Here is a 25347-nt window from a genome sequence, read left to right on the forward strand (position 1 = left end):
CAGGACAGGCCCAACAAAGAAAATAACAGAACGCCACTAGCCATCACCATCAGCCCCCAACTAAAACCTCTCCAACGCATCATCAAGGATCTACAACCTATCCTGAAGGACGACCTATCACTCTCACAATCTTGGGAGACAGGCCAGTCCTCGCTTACAGACAGCCCCTCAACCTGAAGCAAATACTCACCAGCAACCACATACCACACAACAGAACCACTAACCCAGGAACCTATCCTTGCAACAAAGCCCATTGCCAACTGTGTCCACATATCTATTCAGGGGACACCATCATAGGGCCTAATCACATCAGCCACACTATCAGAGGCTCATTCACCTGCACATCTACCAATGTGATGTACGCCATCATGAGCCAGCAATGCCCCTCTGCCATGTACATTGGTCAAACTGGACAGTCTCTACATAAAAGAATAAAGGACACAAATCAGACGTCAAGAATAATAACATTCAAAAACCAGTCGGAGAACACTTCAATCTCTCTGGTCACTCGATTAGAGACCTAAAAGTGACAATTCGTTAATAAAAAAACTTCAAAAACAGACTCCAACTAGTGACTGCTGAATTGGAATTAATTTGCAAACTGGATATAATTAACTTAGGCTTGAATAGAGACTGGGAGTGGATGGGTCATTACACAAAGTTAATACTATTTCCCCATGTCCCCATCCCCCCACCCGTTCCTCAGACGTTCTTGTCAACTGCTGGAAATGGCCTACCTTGATTATCACTACAAAAAGTCCCCCCCCCCCCAACTCTCCTGCTGGTATTAGCTCATCTTAAGTGATCACTCTCCTTACAGTGTGTATGGTAACCCCCATTGTTTCATGTTCTCTGTGTATATAAATCTCCCCACTGTATTTTCCACTGAATGCATCCATTGAAGTGAGCTGTAGCTCATGAAAGCTTATGCTCAAATAAATTTATTAGTCTCTAAGGTGCCACAAGTACTCCTTTTCTTTTTTCAGAGAAAACAGTTACTCACCGTACACTAACTGTGGTTCTTTAAGATGTGTCGTCCACATGGATTCAATGAATCATCCTCCTTCCCCATTACTGCAGTATCCTCCTCTCGGATTCTGTATTGGCAAAGGAACTGAGGGATGGTTGGGCTTTCTCAGCCCTTAATACCCGTGGGTGGGAGCTGTGTAAGAACACCTAGGATGCAGGTGTGGCCCCCACAGACACTGCTAGCCAAAAGAATCTGATCTTGCCTGCATGGAGCACATGCACCATGAGTGGAATCCATGTGGACAACACTTCGAAAAGAACCACAGTTACCATAGGGTAAGTAACCATTCTTTCCAGTTTGTGGAATGCGTCTGTTCTTGAGTTTTAAAAATTGGCGTATGTATCCCAAAGTACATACTGCTTCATGCATCCAGTGTAAACTGAAAACTCTAGCAGCGGTAGCCTGATGTGTGCAGTATATCATGTGTACCATAAAACCACTCTGTACATTAAATTTCTGGAAACTGAAGTTTTAGCAGTTTTGTTTTGTTTGTGTCTGATGATCCTCTGTGGTATGTCTTGTAGAGAAAGAGACATTACTGGAGACTGGATAGTAAATGTCTTACGCTATTTCAAAATGAATCTGGAACAAAATATTACAAGGTAAGTAAGAATACTCAGCAGTTGTATAGCACTTTACTTGTTACTTGACAAACATCCAGTTTATTCTCAACAAACCTTTGAGGTTGAATGATAAATATTATCCCTGTTTTATAGATCAAAGCTGAGGCAGAAAGGTTGTGATTTGCCAAAGGCACCAGATAGGAAGAGCTAGGACTAGAACCTTAGGAGCTCATGCTTCCCATTCCTCTGCTTAATCACCTGTACTAAATGTCTCTCACTTTAAAAAAAATATTTAAACGGTTATTTAAAGCGTGTTAGCTTAGTATATGAAGTTTCTTAGCAGTTATTGGATAGTTTGGCTAACTGGTGATACACCATTCTAGATGTAGATTGTGTGTTGTACAGTTGGGGCTATAGCTTAGAATCACAGCAGTGTAGGGCTGTAAGGGACCTTGAGAGGTCATTTAGTCCAGGTCCCTGTGTTGAGGCAAGATCAAATATACCTAGACCATCCCTGACAGGTGTTGGTGTAACTTGTTCTTAAAAACCTCCAGACATTCCACAACCTCCCTTGGAAGATTATTCCGGTGCTTAACTATCTTTACAGTTAAAAAGTTCTTCCTAATATATAACCTAAACCTCCCAGGCTGCAGATTAAGCTGATACGACATGTCAGATTTTAGAAAGAGAATGCATTGGAAAATAATTTTTCTTTTGTAAAAGGTATTGGTAAATAAATAACTATGAAAGTCTCAGGGCCTTGACAAGGAGTTTAACATGGATGATGCTCAAATTTATTAAGGGATTTTTCACTCCATATTACTTCAGTCATCTGCCCTCATTTCTGTAACTTGCCAGCTCAATCACTTCTGACAGATGGCTTTGTTAAAAGCTGGGGTCTTCTCTTACTATACATGTTGACTGTAAATGTTCACATGGGCTCCTGTATTTACTTTTAAGCTCCTAAGATAAAACTTGAAATTGTTCTCTGAGGAGTAATTAACCAAGATTAGTTAAATGCATTTCTTTATTCTCTTGCTGTGCAGCCCAATCAGTAAATAGTCAAGGCTTGCCAATAATTCTAGCAGGTTATTAATATAGTAATACATTTTGTAGCGAAATGCTCAGAATGTGTTGATAATTTAAGCAGAGATTTTTTTCCCTCTTGCTGAGCACATTCAGGCTGTGTCCAAATCTTGCAGTTTCTTCCTCCATAACATCTCTAAGATCCAGCTGCTTCTCTGTGCATTCAGCTAAAATTCTTGTCCAGGTCCTCCTCCTTCCTGTCTGGAACAATGCAATCTTCTCCTCTGAGACCTCCCTGATGCTCAAATTGCCCCATTCCAGTCCATTCAAAACACAACTGTTAACATTTTCTTCACTCGTTGCTCACATTATGTTACTACCTCTTTAAAACCCTCCATTTACTCTTACTTTTCTACTATTTGAAGGCTTTTTGTCCTCACCTTTAAAACCCCTTCACAATTTGTCCTTCCTACTTATCTGCTCTTGCCTCTTATTGAGTGACCCTCTCCTCTCACTACAATGCCAGCCTAGTTCACCTGCTTGTCCAGTTTTTTACAAATGTCTTTGCACGCGCTTTCCCACACGCATGGAATGCTCTCCCCTAACTGGTCCATAAACTTACAACCCTCTTTCTTCAGATCTCTTTCCAAGTCTCACTTCTGCCATGGTACTATGGTAATTTGCCGGCTGATAATGGCAAGGTAGAATGCCAGTGGGATTGTCTAATATTTATATAGAAGGGAATTCTTTAGTTTTTTGTAATAGTGCATGTAACTTGCTTAGGTAACCACATATTCTTAGCACTGTTGCCCTTGTCCTTTGTCTCCTATTCCTTCTTGCTTTGGTCATGCTCACTTGTTGTGTCTTCTCTGAGCTGTAAACTCTTCATAAAAAGGATTGTGTGTGTATATTCGGGACCTAATGCAATGAAGTCCTAGCCCAAATACAAATAATACCGCTATTTAAAAAAATAAAACACAGTCCTATTAATAAGAGCCTGATCCCATGATGTTTACTTAAGCTGTGCTCCCATTTAAGTTAATGATGTTTCTGTTTGACTTGAGAGTACTGGATTGGGCCCTATATATGTATGGAGATAAACAACAATGTTGGAAATCTCTCTGGGCTTGTATATAGCAGTTTGGGAAAATTGTGGAGTTTGTAGCAATATGAAGTTTGACATTACCAGAACATCCAGTTCAGTAACTGTAATGACTCTTAACTTCAAGAAAGAAGTTCCAATATGTTATAGCTACATGTACGTTTTCAATTTTTTTAATGCTTCATATTTTTCTTCAGGAGATTCCACTTTCAGAAATTCTCCAGGTGAATCAGCCTCGAGATTTCTCAAACATGGTGCAGGGCAGCAACCCACACTGTTTTGAGATCATCACTGACACCATGGTATACTTTGTTGGCGAAAATAATGGCAACAGCCATCACAATCCTGTTCTTGCTGCCACTGGAGTTGGACTTGACGTAGCTCAAAGCTGGGAGAAAGCCATCCGTCAGGCTTTGATGCCAGTCACTCCTCAAGCTAGCGTGTGCACTGCAGCAGGACAAGGAAAAGATCACAGTAAGCAGGCAGACAAGGCACTGTTGTTCATATACTGAAGCTGTTACTGATTTAGGTTCCAGTTCAGTAAAGCATTTAAGCATGTATTTACAGTAAAGTATTCATGTAAATGCTTTGTTGAATTGGGGCCTTACTTAATTTTTAGACACATGTAGAATTTTATTTTAATTGTGAAAAGAAACCTTTTCACCTGTTGTAGCACCAAACAGTAGTTAAGAATCTGTTGTCATTTCTATCATGAATGCATATTACAAAACCTTTATTGTAGGACTGTAAAAGTCACACGTAGCTGAAGCATTTAATACAGATCATGACTAAAGTACTTCTTTTAATATAAACTTTAAAAAAAATGGGTGGTTACTTTAAGTGAAATTTCTTTAAGTTTGTAAGATTTCAGTTACTTTGTGGTACTGTCCCCCTCATCCCTTTCACATATGTAATGCCTCTTTGTAGTTACACCCTAGCTGTAAGAACAAGGAAGGGAGCCGATAATGGGATGTAAATACTGCCAGTGGTGGGATGAACTCCTTCTGCACTGAAGTTGTAAAAAGGCAGAAGAAAGGCACCACCCTTCCTTCCTCACCCTTCTTCTTCACACAGAGCATCAGATTCACTATCCCTGGTGTACTGAACACCAGATATTCCAGGTCATTCTCTCCAAGTACCTCCTTGGAGCCTGTTGGCAACAGCATTCATACTGTCACCCTGCTCAGGCTTATGCCTCCACACTTGAGTTCTCCCTCAATGCTGTCCGCTGCTGGGGCCCATCTGCTCCTTTGTCCGCCTATTGTTGTGTCACTAAAGTTGCAAGGAATCCTGGGATAAATTAATTTACCTCTGACAATATCAAATCCCTACCTATTCTGTGTAGGTAATGATATCGACAGCAGAGTGACACTCAGATGCTGCCCTCAATCAATGAGTGAAGGTATATTCTGAAAACAAAATATGCTCTCAAATTAGTGTGATGTATATCTAGCAAACACCATATTGGTATTTAATTATGGAGAGGTTTTGTTTCTGTGAAATGTGATTGGTTACTATAGCTATTTTACCATTCTTTTAAATATATCTATCTATCATCTTCTGAGCTTTAACTCTAAGATACTAATATAGGCAGAAGCCCTTTTTAGTATTTAAAAAGCCAAAAGTAATTATTTGTAATCCTTTTGATAACATGATATATCCTGGAAACCAGTGATTTCAGTGCATTTGTTAGTTACAGTGAACATCAGTCTGACTATAGACATTAAAATTGTCTATAAAAGGGACATAGATAGCTTAACAACTACATACATCCATCAAATCACGTGAAAAATCCTTAGAAATTTGTTTTCTAGGCACCGTTTTTCATATCTGCACTGTTGATTTAGTATTTTGGTTTATATATGCATGTAAGGAGCTTGCAGATGATTCTTCTCTTAATTGATGAATCACTGACATACTACTGTTCCTCAAAAAGGGTGGCTCTCCGGGTCTTTGTTTTAATAAATTAGAAGGCAGAGCTCCCCAGTTGGTGTAGCTTCACTTAAAGTAGGAGGGAAGAAGACTGGAGGTAGATTCAGTGAACTTTTATGTCATATAAGTGTACACAGTATAGTTATAGCTGTGTCGGGCCCTGGATGTTAGAAAGTCAAGGTGGGTGTGGGTTAGGCAATATCTTTTATTGGATGAGCTCTGTGGCTCAAAAGCTTGTCTCTTTCACCAACAGAAGTTGGTCCAATAAAAGATCTTACCTCACCCACCTTGTCTTGCTAATTAACTTATATAGGCAGCTTCTGAGGGAGTACTTTGAATGTAAATTAATGATATTGTTGGCTAGAATAAGTTATGCTCTTAAGTCTCCTCAGATATGTGGTCAGTGGAGAACTGTCAATCTACATGTTGTTTTTTATACATGAATCAGCTTATCTGGAAGGGGCTGTTAGTTGATCACTGTCCTCCTGCATGGTAACTGGACTGATTTCATGCTCTCTAAGCATCTCTACAGATGGGTGTCACATGTAGTCTTAAATATCTCCAGTAATGGTGATTTTACAAAGTTCCTCTTCCTTTTAACCTACTTTATCCTTACTGCAATTTAGACTATGTATATTTTGATGTTATTTTCTAAATCTTACAATTTTTGTTTCTCACTTCTTGAACTCAACTGTTTCTTGGCCAAAATTGAATACTTTGTCCCAGCTAAGGCCTAACCAGTCTCAAATAGAAGAGGACAGTCATTAGACACGCATGAACCTGTAGAGGTTCTTGTTCAGGTACAATATTCAGAGGAACCTAGTCCCAGTGAGTTGGTATTTGTTACCATGCCAATTCTGTAGAGCCTTGCTTTGAGGGTGGAGCATCGATGACAAGAGAGGAAGCAACAGGCTTTCTCTTTGTGCTCTTGAATTGTGTTCCTAGAGTTCAAGGCTCTTTCTGGTTTGGAACATGCCTGACGTTCATATTGTCCAGGGATTTGTTCAGCATACTCTGAAAGTTCACTTGGCAGATTGGTCTTTGTCCTTTTGTCTGAGAAGCTTGACTCCAGCCTGAAGACAAAGGAAAAGGCAATTGTTGCTATGTTTTGTCTGTTTTCTTGCCTTGTACATTATGAGGTTATACTCCTAAACTTCATGTCTAAGTTGGTTCTCTGCTGAAGACTTAGAGTAGAAATTTTGTGTGCTCTCAACTTCCATGTCTGCTTCTTTTACTTGAAGAGGTCTCTGATCAATCTTCCAGATTTGCTCTCAAATTTAGCAGATTTATGTCCTCCTTCAGCAGATCTACAAAACTAACATTTAGAATAGAACTTACACAGGCAATATTTTCTGAATTATCATGCTCGTCTGTATCTTGCTTGACTTGATATTTTCCTTCCCTTGGTTGCTTATATTTACCTACTTAATTGCATATAAGTTCCTTAACTCTGCAGACAGCTAACAATTCCTTTTGGTTAAGATAAATGATCTATTTTACTTTGTCACTTGATTACTTTTCTGTTTCACTACCAGAGAATTGCTGCAATTTACGATGCAGTAGGCAAATTACTTTCATCTTCAGTTTCCAGCTCCTGGCCTTGTACAAATTGTTCTAATCTTTAACCTCTTTTCCCATCAGTTTTGGCATTTTACTAATCCTGAACTATTGCTTCACAAAACAAAACCCAGACCAGTTTGTCTAAATCAACATGTGACTTTGGAGTCTGAATATATATTTTCCTGCAGAACACCAGTGCACAGCCTTTCACCCTAGCTACATTGCTAGAAGTCTGTTAAATGATTTTTAACCAGTAACAAAAGTTGACTTTTTATTCTGTTAAAGTGTTATACTTTCTTTCTTATTGCAGAGGAATTATCTCTTAGCATCTCTGTTTCAAATTGCCAGATCCAGGAGAATGTGGTGAGTCATGTGCAAAAATAGTATTATGTACCCAAACTCTTTTAAAGCAATTGATAGTAAGAATGAATGTCTCATAAAATGGTCAAGGGAAAACACCTAAAGGTTTTACAGCCATGGAACTCTCTATTCTCAATAGGTACATAAAAGCAGTCTCCCTTATTGACATAATTGATATTTTGGTGAGTGTGTGTCATCATATGTAATACAATGACTAGAATTTCCTCAGAGAAAGTTCCTTCCCTTGTATATCTATTTCCAAATTAATGATGCACACACAATGGGAAACCTACATTTGTAGGTGATGCAATTATGCTCCAAATACTTTGGCTTAATTTTTTATATTTTCATTTCCTTAAGGGCAGGAGATATGAGTGAAAAATAATCTTAGTAGACAGGTTTTTAACCTTTTGTTTGACTGTCTTTATTAGAACCCAGAACAGATTGAACTAACAGTGTGTTCTGGAATTTTTAAGAATGAGATAGCAGATATTCACCGACATTCAGAATAATAAGTGGATGTTATGTATATAAGTCAGTTAGTACAAAATTATTCATTTTCTTTACTGTCACCATAGTGTTAAATACAATGAGGCAGATACGACAACTTACATTAGCTTTGAATCTGCCCCATAGTTTTAAAATAACCAAAGCAACTTTAATTTCAAACTGTTTATTAAAAGCATGATTAACAATTTAGCCAGTACCATTGAATTTCCAAATGGACATTTGTTCTCTGATTGCTCCTAATGTTTGCGGCTTATCTCTTTCATGCAATAGGATATCAGCTCTGTATATCAGATCTTTGCTGATGAGGTCCTAGGTTCTGGTCAGTTTGGCATTGTATATGGAGGTAAGTTACTGTGAACTTTTGCTATGTATGTGCTCATGCTGGAGGTGTAGTTGGCTAGTGTCCGTATATTAGCTACAGTCACATTTCATATATTACTCGTATCTGAGTTGTCCCAATGACATACAGCTCTGCTGCCATAATATTTCAAGTTAAAATGCTTAAGTTACAACATATTTGTTTGTAATGTGAAATCATGAGCAAATGAAATTCTGGAAACAAGACAAAATCATCTGAACAGTCTTGCTAGTTTTCTTCCATTTCATGTCTCCTCTTCCCAGAGAAGAATCATTGTTACCTTTTAAGACTCCACCTATCAGAAAGAAAGAAAGGAGGCAAAAGAACAGTAATTAAACAAAAAGAAAAGGAGTACTTGTGGCACCTTAGAGACTAACAAATTTATTTGAGCTGGCTATGTAGACTCCCTCCTCAGGCCCTACGCTACCAGCACTCCCAGCTATCTTCGAGACACAACTGACTTCCTGAGGAAACTACAATCCATCGGTGATCTTCCTGAAAACACCGTCCTGACCACTATGGATGTAGAACCCTCTACACCAACATTCCACACAAAGATGTCCTACAAACCGTCAGGAACAGTATCCCCGATAACGTCACAGCAAACCTGGTGGCTGAACTTTGTGACTTTGTCCTCGTCCATAACTATTTCACATTTGGGGACAATGTATACCTTCAAATCAGTGGCACTGCTATGGGTACCCGCATGGCCCCACAGTCTTCCAACACTTTTATGGCCGACTTAGAACAATGCTTCCTCAGCTCTCGTCCCCTAATGCCCCTACTCTACTTGCGCTACATTGATGACATCTTCATCATCTGGACCCATGAAAAAGAAGCCCTTGAGGAATTCCACCATGATTTCAACAATTTCCTTCCCACCATCAACCTCTGCCTGGACCAGTCCACACAAGAGATCCACTTCCTGGACACTACGGTGCTAATAAGCGATGGTCACGTAAACACCACCCTATACCAGAAATCTACTGACCACTGTTCCTACCTACATGCCTCCAGCTTTCATCCAGACCACACCACACGATCCATTGTCTACAGCCCAGCTCTATGATACAACTGCATTTGCTCCAACCCCTCAGACAGAGACAAACGCCTACAAGATCTCTCTCAAGCATTCTTACAACTACAATACCCACCTGCTGAAGTGAAGAAACAGATTGACAGAGCCAGAAGAGTACCCAGAAGTCACCTACTACAGGACAGGCCCAACAAAGAAAATAACAGAACGCCACTAGCCATCGCCTTCAGCCCCCAACTAAAACCTCTCCAATGCATCATCAAGGATCTACAACCTATCCTGAAGGACGACCCATCACTCTCACAGATCTTGGGAGACGGGCCAGTCCTTGCTTATAGACAGCCCCCAACCTGAAGCAAATACCAGCAACCACACACCACACAACAGAACCACTAACCCAGGAACCTATCCTTGCAACGAAGCCTGTTGCCAACTGTGTCCACTCAGACGTTCTTGTCAACCGCTGGAAATGGCCCACCTTGATTATTACTACAAAAGGTTTCCCCATCCCCCCCCGCTCTCCTGCTGGTAATTTCTTACCTTAAGTGATCACTCTCGTTACAGTGTGTATGGTAACACCCATTGTTTCATGCTCTCTGTGTATATAAATCTCCCCACTGAATTTTCCACTGAATGTATCTGATGAAGTGAGCTGTAGCTCACGAAAGCTTATGCTCAGATAAATTTGTTAGTCTCTAATGTGCCACAAGTACTCCTTTTCTTTTAGCGAATACAGACTAACACGGCTGCTACTCTGAAACCAGTAATTAAACAGTCAATGTAAAGAAAGAAAACGTCCTTTCCATTTTGCCTCCATTGTCTAGAAAGCATGGAAACTTTAATTCTTCTGTATATTAGTTGTGCTATTAGTACTCTTCTCCTTACTCTGAAAATTTTGTGATGGAGATATAAGTTGATGGGCTGGTAGGTGTACACCATTCTTGACAGAAATTTATTTTGCGTCTGGACTCCATGGAAAGTGGTAGCATGACATTTTGTGTAAGGATTCTCTTTTAAGTTCAGAGTGTAGGGTGGGAAAGAGAGATTGTGACAGAATTAGACAGTTTTCCCTGTTTATCATTTTTTGATCTACTCCCAGAATTAGGCTGTCCTTTGTATAGAAACTCCTCTTGATGTTTACAACAATTACTCCTTGGTTCAATACTTCTTTTAGCCAATGGGTTTAATGCTTGTATGAAGCATTTGTCCAAATTCTTTTTTAGTTCACGCCACCATTTAAAAATGCATGCATGGTGTAACACATTTAAGATGCTAAAATCACAAAGAAAATGGGAGAGCAAGAAAAGAGAATATAACCAAAGTCTTACGTTCTGACTGCATTGATCTATTTATTGCTGAGACAAAGTTGGGTGAGGTAATATTTTATTGGACCAGCTTCTGATGAAAAGAGACAAGCTTTTGAGCTTACACAGAGCTCTTTGTCTCCAGAAGAAGAGCTCTGTGTAAGCTCGAAAGCTTGTCTGTCTCACAAACAGAAGTTGGTCCAATAAAAGGTATTACCTCATCCACCTTCTCTTGCTAACATCCTGGAATCAACACTGCTTCACTATTTATTGCCAATGGTTCACAGATTGGATCTGGTAACCATTATACCATAAATAGGAATATTCTTATTCATTTAAAATTTGGATATACAACCTTCTAGTTAACATAGAGTGAATAAAGTACTTTTGGTTTCATTTTTGTGTTCCTGTATTTTTAGAAAATTTCTCACAGAAATAATTAAACTAATAGGATGCTCTAGGTATATGAGATATGAGAAATTTTTGCTTTTTTGCAGAATGTAGGACAAAATTTTGAACTTGTAGATACTGAAAATCAAATACATTTTGAGGTATTGATATCTAGCTTTTCTTTCTGTTTGCCCCTCTATTCACATTACCTTTAATTTCTGAAAGGTGTTAACATTTTTGTGGGGTTAGGAAGGAAATTTGGGTGATCTCTTACTGGTGTATGATTTGACAGCAATACCATATCAAAGGGCTATGTTTAAAGCCATTTTGAACCCACATACATTATTTAATGTTAATCCTTCACCTGTGTGTGAGCACAGCTCCAGTTTGTTCTCTTTACTTAACCAAATATTGTCTCCTGGTTCTTTAATCAAGTCCAGTATCCAGAAGGAATATGTCTAGTCCACTGTTGACTTTATTTCTGTGGCATTTTGGTATAATTTGATGTTTAGTGGAGTTAGAACCTCTTTCTTTGAATTTTATATATATATTTTTAACCCTTACAGGTGGCTATAATTTATGTCATTTTAAGAATTGCTGTATGTCATCCGCGGGTTTTATTTGGTATTGATACTGGATGCCTCAAAACAGATCTCCTAAAATCCTTGGAAGGATTTCAACCTTTATGCCATTTCTTCGGTCAGCCCAGGATATATTGCAAGCTTTTCATTGTATTAGTCTCTTCTAATCTGATTTAATTGTTTTTACTTTTCAACTATGAAGTCTGTTTGGCTACTTTGTTGCCATTTGGAACTTCAGTCAGGCCTCCATTAAGTCTACTTCATTTTGTCCAGTGGAAATAAGCCCTTTTTTTAACCATTTATTCATCATGTAAATCTTTAAGGCAGGTACATTATGTTGATTGCTCCATGCAACAACCTTCAGGAGCAATTACTAAGCCATGACCACCAGTCCTGAATACAGAACTCCAGGTGAGGTCTAGCTAGGTTGTTTATATAGCAGTAGTTTGACCTCCTTGTAGTATTTGTCTAGCAGTGCACCGTAGTATTCTCTGTGCCGCTTATACTATAGCTGTGGACTTTTCTGTGTATTTTATACATTTTTCTAAAATAGTTTTCAGCACTTTCACTGAGCAGACATTCCCTTTTGTTTTTGTTACAATCTCATTCTAGATTTAATATTGATGTATGTTAGATTACTAAGGTCCTTCTGTGTCTGACCTCATTAACATGCCCTCTTCATTGAGGGGTTAATTCTGACATTACAGGAAACAACTGAGCATGGGTGGGGGTGCTGGGTGGGCAGCTGCCAATCAGCATTTGAGACATCCTGTCTGTGTAGGGTATAATGTTTTCTATTGAGGTGAAACATAGCACAGCGAGACACCACCGCCCCCGCCCCCCAAGGATCAGCCGGTTTTCCCTACCAGTCATTTAGAGTTTTCAGATGGCAGCACACCTGCTTGGGGCTACTGTATCCCTCTTCATGTAGACTATACCCTGTTGGGCATACAGCATGCCAGCCAGTGAATTAGCTGGATGTACCTTCTAGCACATTCCTGCACACTGTGGAAGTATCCTTTGGCTGCTGGGACAACAGGAGAGAAGAATCCTTACGCCTTTTTCCATCTCACCCTGAGCATCAGCATAGAAGAGGCCAGGATTTTATGGGCTTATGTGAGACTTAATGGTGCATAGGTCTTTTGCAAGTCATCTGCATGGGGTGAAATTCACCTAATATATTTAGTATCAATGCACAGATTGGACAGCAAAGCAACAGTCACTTTAAATTTATGCTGCAGAAGAATCCTGCATTTCAGGATTGAGAGTACTTACTGTCATACTTACATTCATATCTCAGTTACAATTTTCAACTCAGATGTGTATTAACATTTATGATTGTGAAAAAAGTACCCATTTCCACAAAGAGGAAAGCTTTCAACTGTAACTTTGTTAATGAATGATTTTCTGCTGTTTGATGGGTGGTACTGCTTTTCTTTTAGGAAAACATAGGAAGACTGGAAGGGATGTGGCTATTAAAGTCATTGATAAGATGAGATTTCCTACAAAACAGGAAAGTCAGCTTCGCAATGAAGTTGCCATTCTGCAGGTACAAAATAAATTTTAAATAAAATCCACATTTGAGCTTTGTGTCCCGTCAAAGGAAAAGATTATTTCTGTGATTCTATGGCATGTGCTTAAGTGCTTTACTGAGCTGGGCATAAGACCGAATCCTTGAAATCTGAGCGCAGCTGTTAGAGGGGGCTCTGAAAGAAGGGAGTCTTTGAGCAGCTGGTAGCAGAGTTGTCAGCTTATTGTTGGCAGCTGTCTACTTACTGCCAGCACGGACCGAGGGAGAAGACATACTTAGGCTTCCTAGGGCCTCCCTGAAGCAGCAGGCAGCAGCTGAAATTCATGTGACTTCTGTTCTGTTGATTGCATGACTTGCCCATCAATCCATACAAATGTTTGGTCTTTTCCTTTATATTCCTGTCTGATTGTATCATATACAAAATTGTCCACTTCGGATATAATTTCCCTTTCAAGACAAAAGTAATCTTAATACTGGCAATTGGCACATTTCTTTTGTTAAATCTTGCCACCTTGAAATGCCTTCTGCCTCATACCCTTTGTTTCTAATCCCTAATTCTCCATTTATATATCCTTTCTGATTTTATAGCTCAGGATAAGTGTAATTTTCCAACTGTTTAATCAGTGCTATATCTCTTTTGTTCTTCATGTGAATTTTGTAACTCTAGAATTTGCACCACCCTGGGATTGTAAACCTGGAATGTATGTTTGAAACCCCAGAACGGGTGTTTGTTGTGATGGAAAAGTTGCATGGAGATATGCTGGAGATGATTCTTTCAAGTGAGAAAAGTCGGCTACCAGAACGAATCACTAAGTTCATGGTCACCCAGGTTGGTATTCCATCTCTGTTTGCTTCTATGAAGAAAAGGGGCCAGATTTTGGTTTCTTAAACTGGTGTGAGTAGAATTTAGGCCAAGGTATTGCCTAGATTCAATCATTATTTAAAGAAGACAAAGCTTTAACGGTAGACTTTGTATTTAATGGAAGTTGAACTGATGAGAATTCAGACACTCATCTAAGTGACAGTTTTCATGTTTTTTCCCTAGAGGTGTAGTTGGTTATGTTTTAAAGGAGACACCTCAAATTAAGTTTTCATAAAGGTGCATGTGTGGTATAAAAATATTCAAAAACTGCCCTTCCCCAAACAAAATTAACACTAATTGTGATTTTGATCAGGAAAAAAAATAGCACTTGCACAATGTGAAAGCACAGCAAAATTGTAGAAGTCTGTACAGTTCAAAATTATTGTACAACTTTGTGTCTGATCTTTGGTGCTTAGACACGTACAGTCCTAATCATTTTGAAAATACCTTTCCTTCTTTTGTAGATACTTGTTGCTTTGAGGAATTTACACTTCAAGAATATTGTGCACTGTGATTTAAAACCAGAAAATGTACTACTAGCATCAGCAGAGCCATTCCCTCAGGTGAGTGAAAATATAACAAATGTTTCATCCTAAATCACTGTTCCACTAAAGAAGAAATATAGAATTTAGAGCTTAAAAATTATCTGTCATAGGACAGTGTTACTGATGTTTTCACCCAAAATATAACTAGAATTATGTGAGCTGCCTGTTTTGTTACCTTATTACATTTTTTTCAACTCTTAGAACACTGAGGATGAAGTTTTTCACCTCTACTTTCCCTGCTCTAATGTTACTGTCCCTCTCAGTAAGTAGTAGCCTCTGCTCACTCCTTCAAAGAGAATAAGACCCCTCCAACTTTCCAACTGCCTCAGTGAGTGCTGGAAGAATACATTTTCCCAAAGCAAGCAGGTAGGGACGTCGGAATTACCAATCTGGATCAGATCAGTGAATCTTTCAGGTCAGCGTCCTGTGTCTGACAGCGGCCCATAGCAGCAGCTTCAGAGGAAGGTGCGAGAAACCCTGTAGTGGACAACTGTGGAATAATCTTGCCATAGGGGAAGTTTCTTCCTGATCCTAATCAGTTAATGACTGAAATCTTCATGCTTCAGGTATATCTTAGAGGAGTAAGAGGTGACTTGATTACAGTCTATAAGTACTTTCACAAGGAGAAAATACCAGGTATTAAACGACTCTAATCTAGCAGTAAAAGGCATAGCAAGAACTAATGGTTGAAAGTTTAAACCAGACAAATTCAAATAGGAAATAAGACACAATTTTCTTTAACTATGAGGCTGATTAACATTGGAACAAACTACCAATGGATGTAGTGGAGACCCCATCTCTCACTGTCTTCAGATCAACACAGGATGCCTTTTTGGAAAGCATGCATTAGTCAAACAAGCAGTTGGGGCTAGAGGGGTAACTGGGTGAAATTCTGTGGCCCGTATTATACAGGAGTTCAGATTAGTTGGTTCCTTCTAGCCTTAGAATCTATTAATCTAAAACCAAAAGAGTATATTCTGTTCTCTGAAATATAAATTCAGATATTGCAATGCAACTGTCCAGGAGACTTAAGATGTATTAGTACAACTAAGTTCTAGAAGAGTTTACCACAGTTAAATTAAAAGGACCTGGTGGCAAGAGGTTGTTATGAATTATCTATGTATTTTGTGTACTGATTTATTGAATAAGTGTAGATGTTCTTTGACAGGTTTCAGAGTAACAGCCGTGTTAGTCTGTATTCGCAAAAAGAAAAGGAGTACTTGTGGCACCTTAGAGACTAACCAATTTATTTGAGCATAAGCTTTCGGATGCATCCGATGAAGTGAGCTGTAGCTCACGAAAGCTTATGCTCAAATAAATTGGTTAGTCTCTAAGGTGCCACAAGTACTCCTTTTCTTTTTGCGATGTTCTTTGAGTGATTGCACATGTCCATTTTACTTCAGGTGTGTGCCAGCCAAGTGTGCCAGAGTCGGAGATTTTTCCCTTACCGGTATCCATCAGGGTGGTGCATGCGCCCTCTGTTGCCTCATGCTGCTGCACAATTATATAGTGGGCAGAGCCGCCCCGACCCTCTTCAGTCCCTTCTAAACACCCATGATCGGTGGGGTTGCTAATATTCTCTTTTTCAGGGAATTTTTCTTGTATATAGTTCGTGTACTCATCAATAGTTAGACCTTTAGAGTAAAGTTTTATTATTATTTGGCTTAGTTTTGCTTAGATTGTCAGTTCCTGCTTGTTCTGGGTGCCAACTCCTGGTACATGGGCTTTAAGGCTTGCATTGGCTGCAAGAAGTCTGATAAGTGACCCTCACTGCAGCAGTCTAAAGTGCCTCGGTGAGGGTCGCATCTCAGACTGTTCCCATATCTGTAGAAACTTCAAGCCTTGGACGTCAAGTACTTCTGCCTCTGTCAGAAGTGCCCCTCAGTACATTGCGGAGACTCTGTGCTATTCCCCTTCCCTGGTATCAAGGAAGAAGCATGGGCAATGTGTCTTGAAGGAGCCAGCTGCCTCCAAAAGATCGAGGCCACTGCCGACCCTACAGATACCACTAAGGCAAAAATCTCCGATGACCAGGCACGTGGGCACGCACACACCTAGAATGGAATGGACATGAGCAACACATCTTGAAGAGCAATGGTCACGAAAAGTAGGTAACTTTTTTTCTCCAGTCTGCAGAGCCTCTGTATCAGGGCTCTTTCGACACTACCATCAGAACCTAACCTGATCTTGCAGGACCACGGTCGACTCACTGCATCACAACCTGTCTGCTCTCCATCTTATGGCTTGGATGCTCTATAGTTAATGCCTTAAGAGGCAGAGTGTTCAGAGAATGTATGAAACATCTTCCTGAATAGCTGAAAACCTAGTCGATATACTTTTCTGTTCAAGTGAGAATGATTTTCTTTATGGTCATAGCAGAAAGAAGTTTTCCAGCTTGGGCCTCTTTCCACCATGTCTTGGATTACTTGTTCTGCCTGAAACAACAAGGCCAATCCATTGGTACCATCTGGGAGCTATCTCCAGTTTCCAATCACTGGCCACTCAGTATTCTCTAATCCAGTGTTCTTAAAGAGTCTGGACAGGTTATATCCCCAGGTGGCTATATCTTTAGGGCTCAAATCTGGTGTTAACGAAGTTGATGGGTCCACGCTTTGAACTGATGGCAACCTGCTCTTTACTTCATCTATCCATGAAAGTAGCCTTTTTGATAGCTATTACCTCTGGGAGAAGAGTGGGGGAATTACAAGCCTTGGTAGCTGAGCCTCCTTACACAGTCTTTTATAAGGACAAAGTTACGTGCACATCCAAAATCTGTGCCTAAAGTAATATCAAAATTCCACCTCAATCAAGTGATATAATTTATCAACTTCCTTTCCTAAGCCCCAATCTCATAAGGATGAAGAGACACTCCATACTTTGGATGTCAGAAGGGCGTTAGGTTTTTACTTGGACATAACCAAATTGTTTAGGTTGGCATCCCAACTCTTAGCAGTTTCAGACAGGATGAGGGCCCTTCTAGTCTCAGCACAGAGAATCTCATCATGGATTTCCTCTTACGTGTGTGTTGTGACATTGCCAAAATAACCCTGACAAGCGGGGTGGTAGCACACTCAGCAAGATCTCGGGCGATTTCTGCAGCTTTTCTAGCTCAAGTGCCCATAACAGACATTTGTAGGATGGTGACTTGGTTATCGGCACACACCTTTATAACTTATTACTCTGTATCTCAGCATTCCAGAAATGACGCCTAGTTTGGACGAGTAGTCCTTCATTTCTTTTTCAGGTAGACTCTGAAATGCACCTCCAGATTGAACTGCTTGTGAATCACCTGAAGTGAAATGGACGTGTGCAATCACTCGAAGACAAAATAGTTATAAACTCTTCTGTAACTGTTGTTCTTCGAGATGTTTTGTACGTGTCCATTCCATGACCCTCCCCTTTCCCCTCTATAGCAGAGTCTCTCCGGTAAGGAGGAACCAAAGGGGTGTGGGGTGGCCTTATGCCATCACGAAGCAGCAGAGGGTGCATGTGTTGCCCCGACAGGTACCACTATAGGAAAAATCTCTGATTCTGGTGCAGTGGGTATGCACATACCTGAAGTGGGCTAGACATGTGCAGTGAAGTGGAATGGACACGTGCAACACATCTCAAAGAACAACAGTTACAGAAGAGGTTAGTAACTGTTTGTTTGTTTTTTCTCAAGTTTGCTAGTAAGTTTCCAAAGTCAAGTATGTAAAGGGAGACATCACTGAAGGAATAGGACTAACTGCTTTTTGCTTCAATTTGTCCAGTGCAAGCAATACTTAAATGATGGCAAATGTGTGATGCCTGATACCATACTTTTTGTTTGGACAGTTGCTCCTCTATGAGATCTACCAGAGATTTTTCAGTTAACAGTACTGTATTTATTTACAGGTGAAGCTGTGTGACTTTGGTTTTGCACGCATCATAGGCGAGAAGTCTTTCAGGCGCTCTGTGGTTGGAACCCCTGCTTATCTTGCTCCTGAGGTACTCCGGAGTAAAGGTTACAATCGCTCTCTGGATATGTGGTCAGTGGGAGTTATTGTCTATGTGAGCCTTAGTGGTACCTTCCCATTTAATGAGGATGAAGATATAAATGACCAAATCCAAAATGCAGCATTTATGTATCCACCGAACCCCTGGAAGGAAATTTCTAGTGAAGGTAAAGAAATTCAAGAGAGCTTTTGCTTTTTGAGATCTTGTTTTTTATAGCATTTTATATACATTAACACTTCGGAATTCAGGTATTTTTGAATTGCATTATGCGTTTGATTCAGACACGAATGTGAAAATTGACAGCTGAATGACTCTTTGGTAAAGGCTAACATCATAGGTGTGAACCAGCATGAATTTGTGGAAGATAAACAATGTCAGGTGGGATTACATTTAACAATTGGTCTAGAGAAAAGGGAGAACCAATAGATATAACTAGATTTCAGAAAGCTGTTGATAGAACTTGACAGAATGGCTTATTGTATAAACTCACCAAATGTGGGTTTAGCTAACTTTTCTACTGGGTGTAGAAAGTGGTGGGCTGGAGGTAAAGATGTGTACTCTTCATGAAAGCTAATGACAAGTTAAATCTGGCATGCCTATCTGTTGGGACTGATCACTTGAAACATAGGCATGCATATAACTAGAATTCTGGATCCAAACAGTCTGATCCAGTGCAATAACGAAATAGGGGTGAGTGAAGATATTCAGATCTGGATCCAAATGTTAGAAGGCTTCAAGGTTGTTCCGACCTGGGGTTTTAGCATGGGCTTATCTCTAGCTGTGAAATTCACGATGATAATAAAATAAGTGGTGTATATACATAAGACCTGGAGGGATGCCTGACAGTAGTGTGTAATGGTGGGAACTTACTGTTGAGAGAGAGCACTTCAAAAAGAACTTTTCAAAAGAGTCTAAGTGGCTGAGGAGCCTAAATCTCATTGACTTCTGATGAGACGTAGGTTCTTAAGTACCCTCGTCATTTTGAAAACTTTACCCCTATTAATTTAGGACCAATATTGGTAAAGCTTCCGTTGACTTCAGTTGGACTAGGATTTTACCCTCACATTAGTACATTATTTTTGACAGTAAATTTGCAATCAATAAATTAAATTTGGAGTAAATCAGTAAACTCGGTTTTGAGTAGTGTTTTTTTTTTAAAAAAAAACAAACAAAACACTACCTTTCTGGCTTTCTCCTAACATGAGTTAAAATTTACTGTAAAGACCATTGGCTTGGCTAAGATTCACATAATCTACATTGTGTATATATTTTAGGTAACACTTCAATTTCAAAGTTGCATGTAAACTACATTAGAGATGACAGATTTGTATTTATATTGTAGAATTTTTGATAATTTGTTTGTTCTGTGGCTTTTCCCCCAGCCACTGATTTAATAAACAATTTGCTTCAAGTGAAGATGAGAAAGCGTTATAGTGTTGACAAATCTCTTAGTCACCCCTGGCTACAGGTAAGAGCTATTGCCCACCTTGTTTTCTATAAAAACTGTGTGTAACTGTCCTTTAAGTGAATCACATTTTGAATTAAGTAGTGCGAAGGCTTTGTAAAGATTGTTTTTACTGCAACATTATGAAAATATCTTACAATGGATATCCATGAAGATGGCAACTAGAATTAATCTGAGAGATAACTGAGCCTCATTGACCATGCTTACCTACTGTGTCCTTCCTATCTCCCCTTCCCACCTCTGGGATTCTGCCCATCTCCTTGTGTTCCTTCCCCCTGCCCTTCAGAATCTTATCTTGCCCTCTTGTTCTCTACGATACAGTTAATTTTTCTGTCTCTCAGCTTTTACTCTTTACTGTATATCTGGCAGTGGCGTGGAGAGTTCATTCCCTTAGTATTGCCAGTTATCAACACTCAACTCCACCTGAAATACGTGGCAGAGTGAGAAGCTATTTGTTCTCAAGTAGAGAATGAAAGCAGAATTTATACCATAACTCATTTTAGAAGAGGCAAATGAGGTGAGGGGTGCTTGTAGAAGGAAAGTGTTGGTTCAGTTTTCACTTGGGTCCCTTTTACTTTCTGATCTCTGACAACTACATAATCTCACAATTTTGCACACAGACAGACGAGAACTCTGAGGGAAAACCCACTCAATTATTTGATGGAATTACTATTTAAACTGAAAGGACAGCATTTTTACATATATCTGAAAAATGTCTGTCTTGGAATCATTACATTTTCATAAATTGTATGTAGTACTTTCACTGAAATCAGAGGGATTTAACTTATTTCAACTCAAGCCCCTTCAGGTGAACCTAATCCTGTTTGGTTTTGCACTATATCTTGTTGACTGTAGTCACCTAGTCATATTAAAGTGTAAGTATTGAATTGCTAACTTGATTTCTATGACTGTTGTGCTGCTATGGGTTTCCTAAACCATTCGCCTTAATTTTTTTAAAGGATTATCAGACTTGGCTTGATCTTAGAGAGTTTGAAACTCGCATTGGAGAGCGTTACATTACCCATGAGAGTGATGATGCTCGCTGGGAAGAACATGCTTATGAACACAACCTTGTGTACCCCAAACATTTCATTATGGCCCCCAATCCAGATGATATGGAAGAAGACCCTTAATATTCGCCGTGCTAACTTCATTACGGAAAGGTGCTTCAGATAGAAACTGATGTTGATACTTTTCTGGACAGATATTGCTCTTTGAGTGTTGTTCAGATGATTCAGTCTACAAAACCATGAAGAATCCTGCACTGGCAGGTGGCTGGGCAAAATGACCTAACAAGTTTTTCTTCATCTCTAATTTCTTGAACTATGAAATGTGATCTGGCAATGGGATAAGCAACTTCGGTAACATTTCACTAGCTGTATGGTTACAGATGATGTTACTGAGGTGTAATGCATACAAACTGAATGCATGGTGTGAGTTTTCTGTGTTTTTTGTAGCCTATGCAATAACGAAACAATTTTTTTATGGTTTCCTTGTCCCTTATTTACTAAGCCATAGAATACTGTTTTCTGGTATTTAGATACATCTCCACTTTCCTAGTTTGTACATTGTGGAAAGAGGCTGTAAAAAGAAATCAAAACCGTATACCTTGACCAAATCACAACAGAAAATGCTGGATTAGGACTAATTTAAAAGATTGAATGTTGTTTGACAGGTATGCTAAAACAATCAAGGTAAAGGAACATGCTCATTTGCCACTGTTTAAGCAGTTGAACGCTTGACTTTCTTTGCCCTGGTAGAATTGAAGGATCTTTCTCTGAAGATAAGATAGTAACACCAGATTTCATATTTCTGTTGAATGCTAACTGACAATCAAAAAGCTATGGTAGCCCTCAACATTGTCTGTTACAATAGAGCAATAAACCACAACAGGGTGTGTATTAATATGCAAGATTGGCATGTGTCTTGGGTGTGTACCAAAGGCGTTTTGTCTTAAAACCACCGAAGTAGTGCACAGATAGCATACACACTTTTATGTAGCATATCCTTCCACTGTTGAATAACTTTTAAAAACGTATTTTATGTTCATTTTAGGTTCCCCGGGCTCAGCCTGTCTGCAGTAGTTTGTGGACTGATAGCAACTCTCGATCCCCATTTTCTGTTGAACAAACTAAATTAGGAATCCTGTTGAAAAAAAATCAGAATTGAGCATGAGTTAAAGGGGCTGTAGCGCCACAAACTGTTGCCAAAAGGGCAGCTGGATTCATGAACTAACAGGAGGAAGAAGCATTGCCTCCTATTTCAGCCTACCACTTTTTGCCTTCCAGTCTTTAACCTGCAATTCCACCCTTTCCCCACTTCCTAAACTTTACAGATTATGAAACTGAATTAGGAGCCCTAAACCAATTCTTATTCAGCTTCTTAACAGAAACTTCCATTTAAACATACCCAGCCACATCTTGAGAACTGTGGCCAAATGGAGAGGGAAGCAGAAGTTTCCTTCTGAAATGACGGTGCAGGAAGATAGTTCGGCAGTTAAAGTCTGCCATGTTTCAAGAAGAAAGCTTTATGCACACTATATTAAATGGAGGCCTCCATTTACTTAGTTGTGAGTTTCTGAGGAAATTTCAGCCATGTATTATTGGGAGTTGATGCAAGACTATGCATATCCCAGATAGGTCCAACTAGCTAATAAGAACTTGGCTTTGGGTAATGTCCTTATTATGGTTTTTTAAAATGTAAATTCTGTAGGTTTCAGCTGCAAAGGTAATTGAAGCCTTTGGGGTCTCCTTACTCTTCTAGGTGAGGTAATTTTTTTTGTAGGCTGACTAAAATATTTTTAATTGTAATTATCAAAATCATGGTGGGTGAGTAGACTTGTGCCTGGACTGATGGAAAATCATCATGAAAATACGTGGTTGCTTCAGAGTTTCAGCTGCTCTTAGATACATAAGTGAACTGGCAATGAAGTTGGTGGAAAATGCCTAAGTGTATCTGAAGGAAGAACAGGGCCCATAATTGACTCTCTTCCTGCTTGGCTTCCTTTAGCCTAGCCGCTGCATTTTATAGGTATCTAGGCTGTTAGCAACTAAAACCTTACAGCCAGATTCTGTACTATACCTTCACCAGTGGGAAATACAAGGTGCTGCCTTTGCACATCTGGGATACTGCCCTACTCCTGGGATTGCTCTAATGTTTGGCAGAATCCCTCCAGCCACCAGTGTCAAAGCCTTCTGGCCATTCCACCCTGACACACTCTTGCCTTGCAAGGCCATGCCTCTATTCTGAGATTTGTTCAGGGCGTTGGCATAGAGCTGCCCATACCACTCCTGCATTTGGGGAATTCTCCAGGGGATTGTTCTCTCCTTTTGTGGTGCTGGAAGAGTATAAAGGAATTGTAGTAGGAGGCAGAATCTGCCCTCTTAACCTTGCAGCTTCATTGAGGGGAGATTTCAGGATTGGTCCCTCCACAGAGAGTATTGAAACACCTTGTAGGCTAATGTAATGGTAGTTTTAATTTTTGAAGTAGCCTGATCACCTGTGAAATCATTGGATTAGTGTTGGCCTAATTTCCTGTAAAGTTTGTCACAGCCAGGTTTTAAGAGGGAAGTGACACTCTCTTCTAGCTGCCACCATTTCTTTAGCATCTCTGAAATTTGGGCACCATGCCTCTTACGGCTGTAGTGCTTCAGACATGGTTGGGCTTTCAAACTTGGATTTTACATTGCTGAGTTGAGGCATTTCAGGGCTTCCAGTTACATTTAAAGAAACATCTTTAAAGCAGGTCAGTTGCTTGAAAAGCACAATAGCTTTTGGCGGTTCTTGTAGCCAGAATGGACAGGGATGGTGTCCCTAGCCTCTGTTTGCCAGAAACTGGGAATGAGCCACAGGGGATGGATCGCTTGATGCTTACCTGTTCTGTTCATTTCCTCTGGGGCACCTGGCACTGGCCACTGTTGGAAGACAGGATACCGGGCTAGATGGACCTTTGGTCTGACCCAGTATGGCTGTTCTTATGATCTTAGCAGGGTTGGAGGAGAGGATGGTATCCATGGAGGAGGAAGAGGCCTAACTACCCTCCCTCCACCCCCTGTGAAGTCTTTCTATTTTAAAACACAAAATGAGACCTATTCAGTATTCCCAATTTAGGTTTAAAAACAAAATGGGAATTGAAACTTGCTTTTGGAGCCATTTGGACTCCTGGGGTTGGAAGCAGGTAGTTGAGGATTTCTTCACCCCCTCCCTCCTCCCATGCATTGGAAACAAACATTCAAATTAGTAGTAAAAGTGTGCTCCAAATTTGTTGCCCTTTTCTCTAATTCTTCTATAGTGAATTCCATAGCAGTAGGATATGTTTAAAATCCTCACCCATGATTTTAAAACTAATGAATTTTAGAATTAAGTAGCCATATTCCAATAGCGATAAATTAAGTGTGTGCATTCCTGGATCACTGGTACACTATTAAGATAAGTAAAATACTTCAAGCCTCAGAATGCCTATGGCATGGGCCAGTACTGTAGCAATGCACACCCTGTTGTGGCTTGATGCTTAAGGTGAAAAATAACTGGAACATTTGTATTACTTTGATAGTTATCACACACATGTTACAAGCCATGAAATGAATTGCACAGCTTGCACTCTAACTTTTTTAATGAAAGCCTAAAACCTTTTTTATTAAATTTTAAGCTTTAAGTCACTGACTAAGAATCTGGAGTTATAATAATCAGTTGCTCCAGATGAATTTGTACCCAATGCTACATAATCATTAACCTGTTTTGAATTAAGAAGTTGCATTCATGCAAGAAATAGTGCTATGTTGATGCTAGAAAAAGCTCAAGTAAAATTTGTAGCCTCAAAAGGACACTGTCAAGTACTTTTTTTATATTTTTATACATCCCATTGTTTGTAAATATCCTCTAAGCTTGAAAATAAAATTTATTTCCCTATCAGAGTTGTTGTCGTCCATTTACGTGGATTCCCTTCCTTTCCCTGTGTTAAAATGTCCTTGAAAACAACTTGTGTGTACACATACATGTTTGTGTACTGGGATCACTGATGTGAGGAACAGCTGTCGGAATAGCATTTTACTCACCTGTGCTGCTTTTTATGTTTTGTACTACTTTTTTATCCCCCTCCGATCTTTCAAAATATTTGACTCCTTAAAAATGGATTAAGAGAATCACTGACAAGGAGTGCTGGCTTTTAAACAAATATACATATTTAGAATCCACAGGACATTCCCCAAATGTCTT

General features: G+C 39.6%; 1 protein-coding gene across 7 annotated transcripts in view; it reads left to right on the top strand.

Moving 5' to 3' along the window:
• The window catches only part of PRKD3 (protein kinase D3), a 77993-nt gene extending 52949 nt beyond the window's left edge, over nucleotides 1–25044 (top strand). For 5 of the 7 annotated variants that reach the window (XM_037895399.2, XM_037895400.2, XM_037895401.2 and 2 more), the window contains 10 exons: nucleotides 1555–1632; nucleotides 3919–4195; nucleotides 7524–7576; nucleotides 8354–8426; nucleotides 13195–13301; nucleotides 13951–14112; nucleotides 14610–14708; nucleotides 18567–18834; nucleotides 20051–20136; nucleotides 21093–25044. In XM_037895399.2, coding sequence (XP_037751327.1) covers nucleotides 1555–1632; nucleotides 3919–4195; nucleotides 7524–7576; nucleotides 8354–8426; nucleotides 13195–13301; nucleotides 13951–14112; nucleotides 14610–14708; nucleotides 18567–18834; nucleotides 20051–20136; nucleotides 21093–21266 — 1377 coding nt within the window. In that variant the 3' untranslated portion in view covers nucleotides 21267–25044. The other 2 variants (XM_043543391.1, XM_043543393.1) reach the window with 2 other exon arrangements.
• The last annotated feature ends 303 nt before the right edge of the window (nucleotides 25045–25347 follow it).

Source organism: Chelonia mydas, chromosome 3, assembly GCF_015237465.2.
Source record: "Chelonia mydas isolate rCheMyd1 chromosome 3, rCheMyd1.pri.v2, whole genome shotgun sequence".
NCBI lineage: Eukaryota > Metazoa > Chordata > Testudines > Cheloniidae > Chelonia > Chelonia mydas.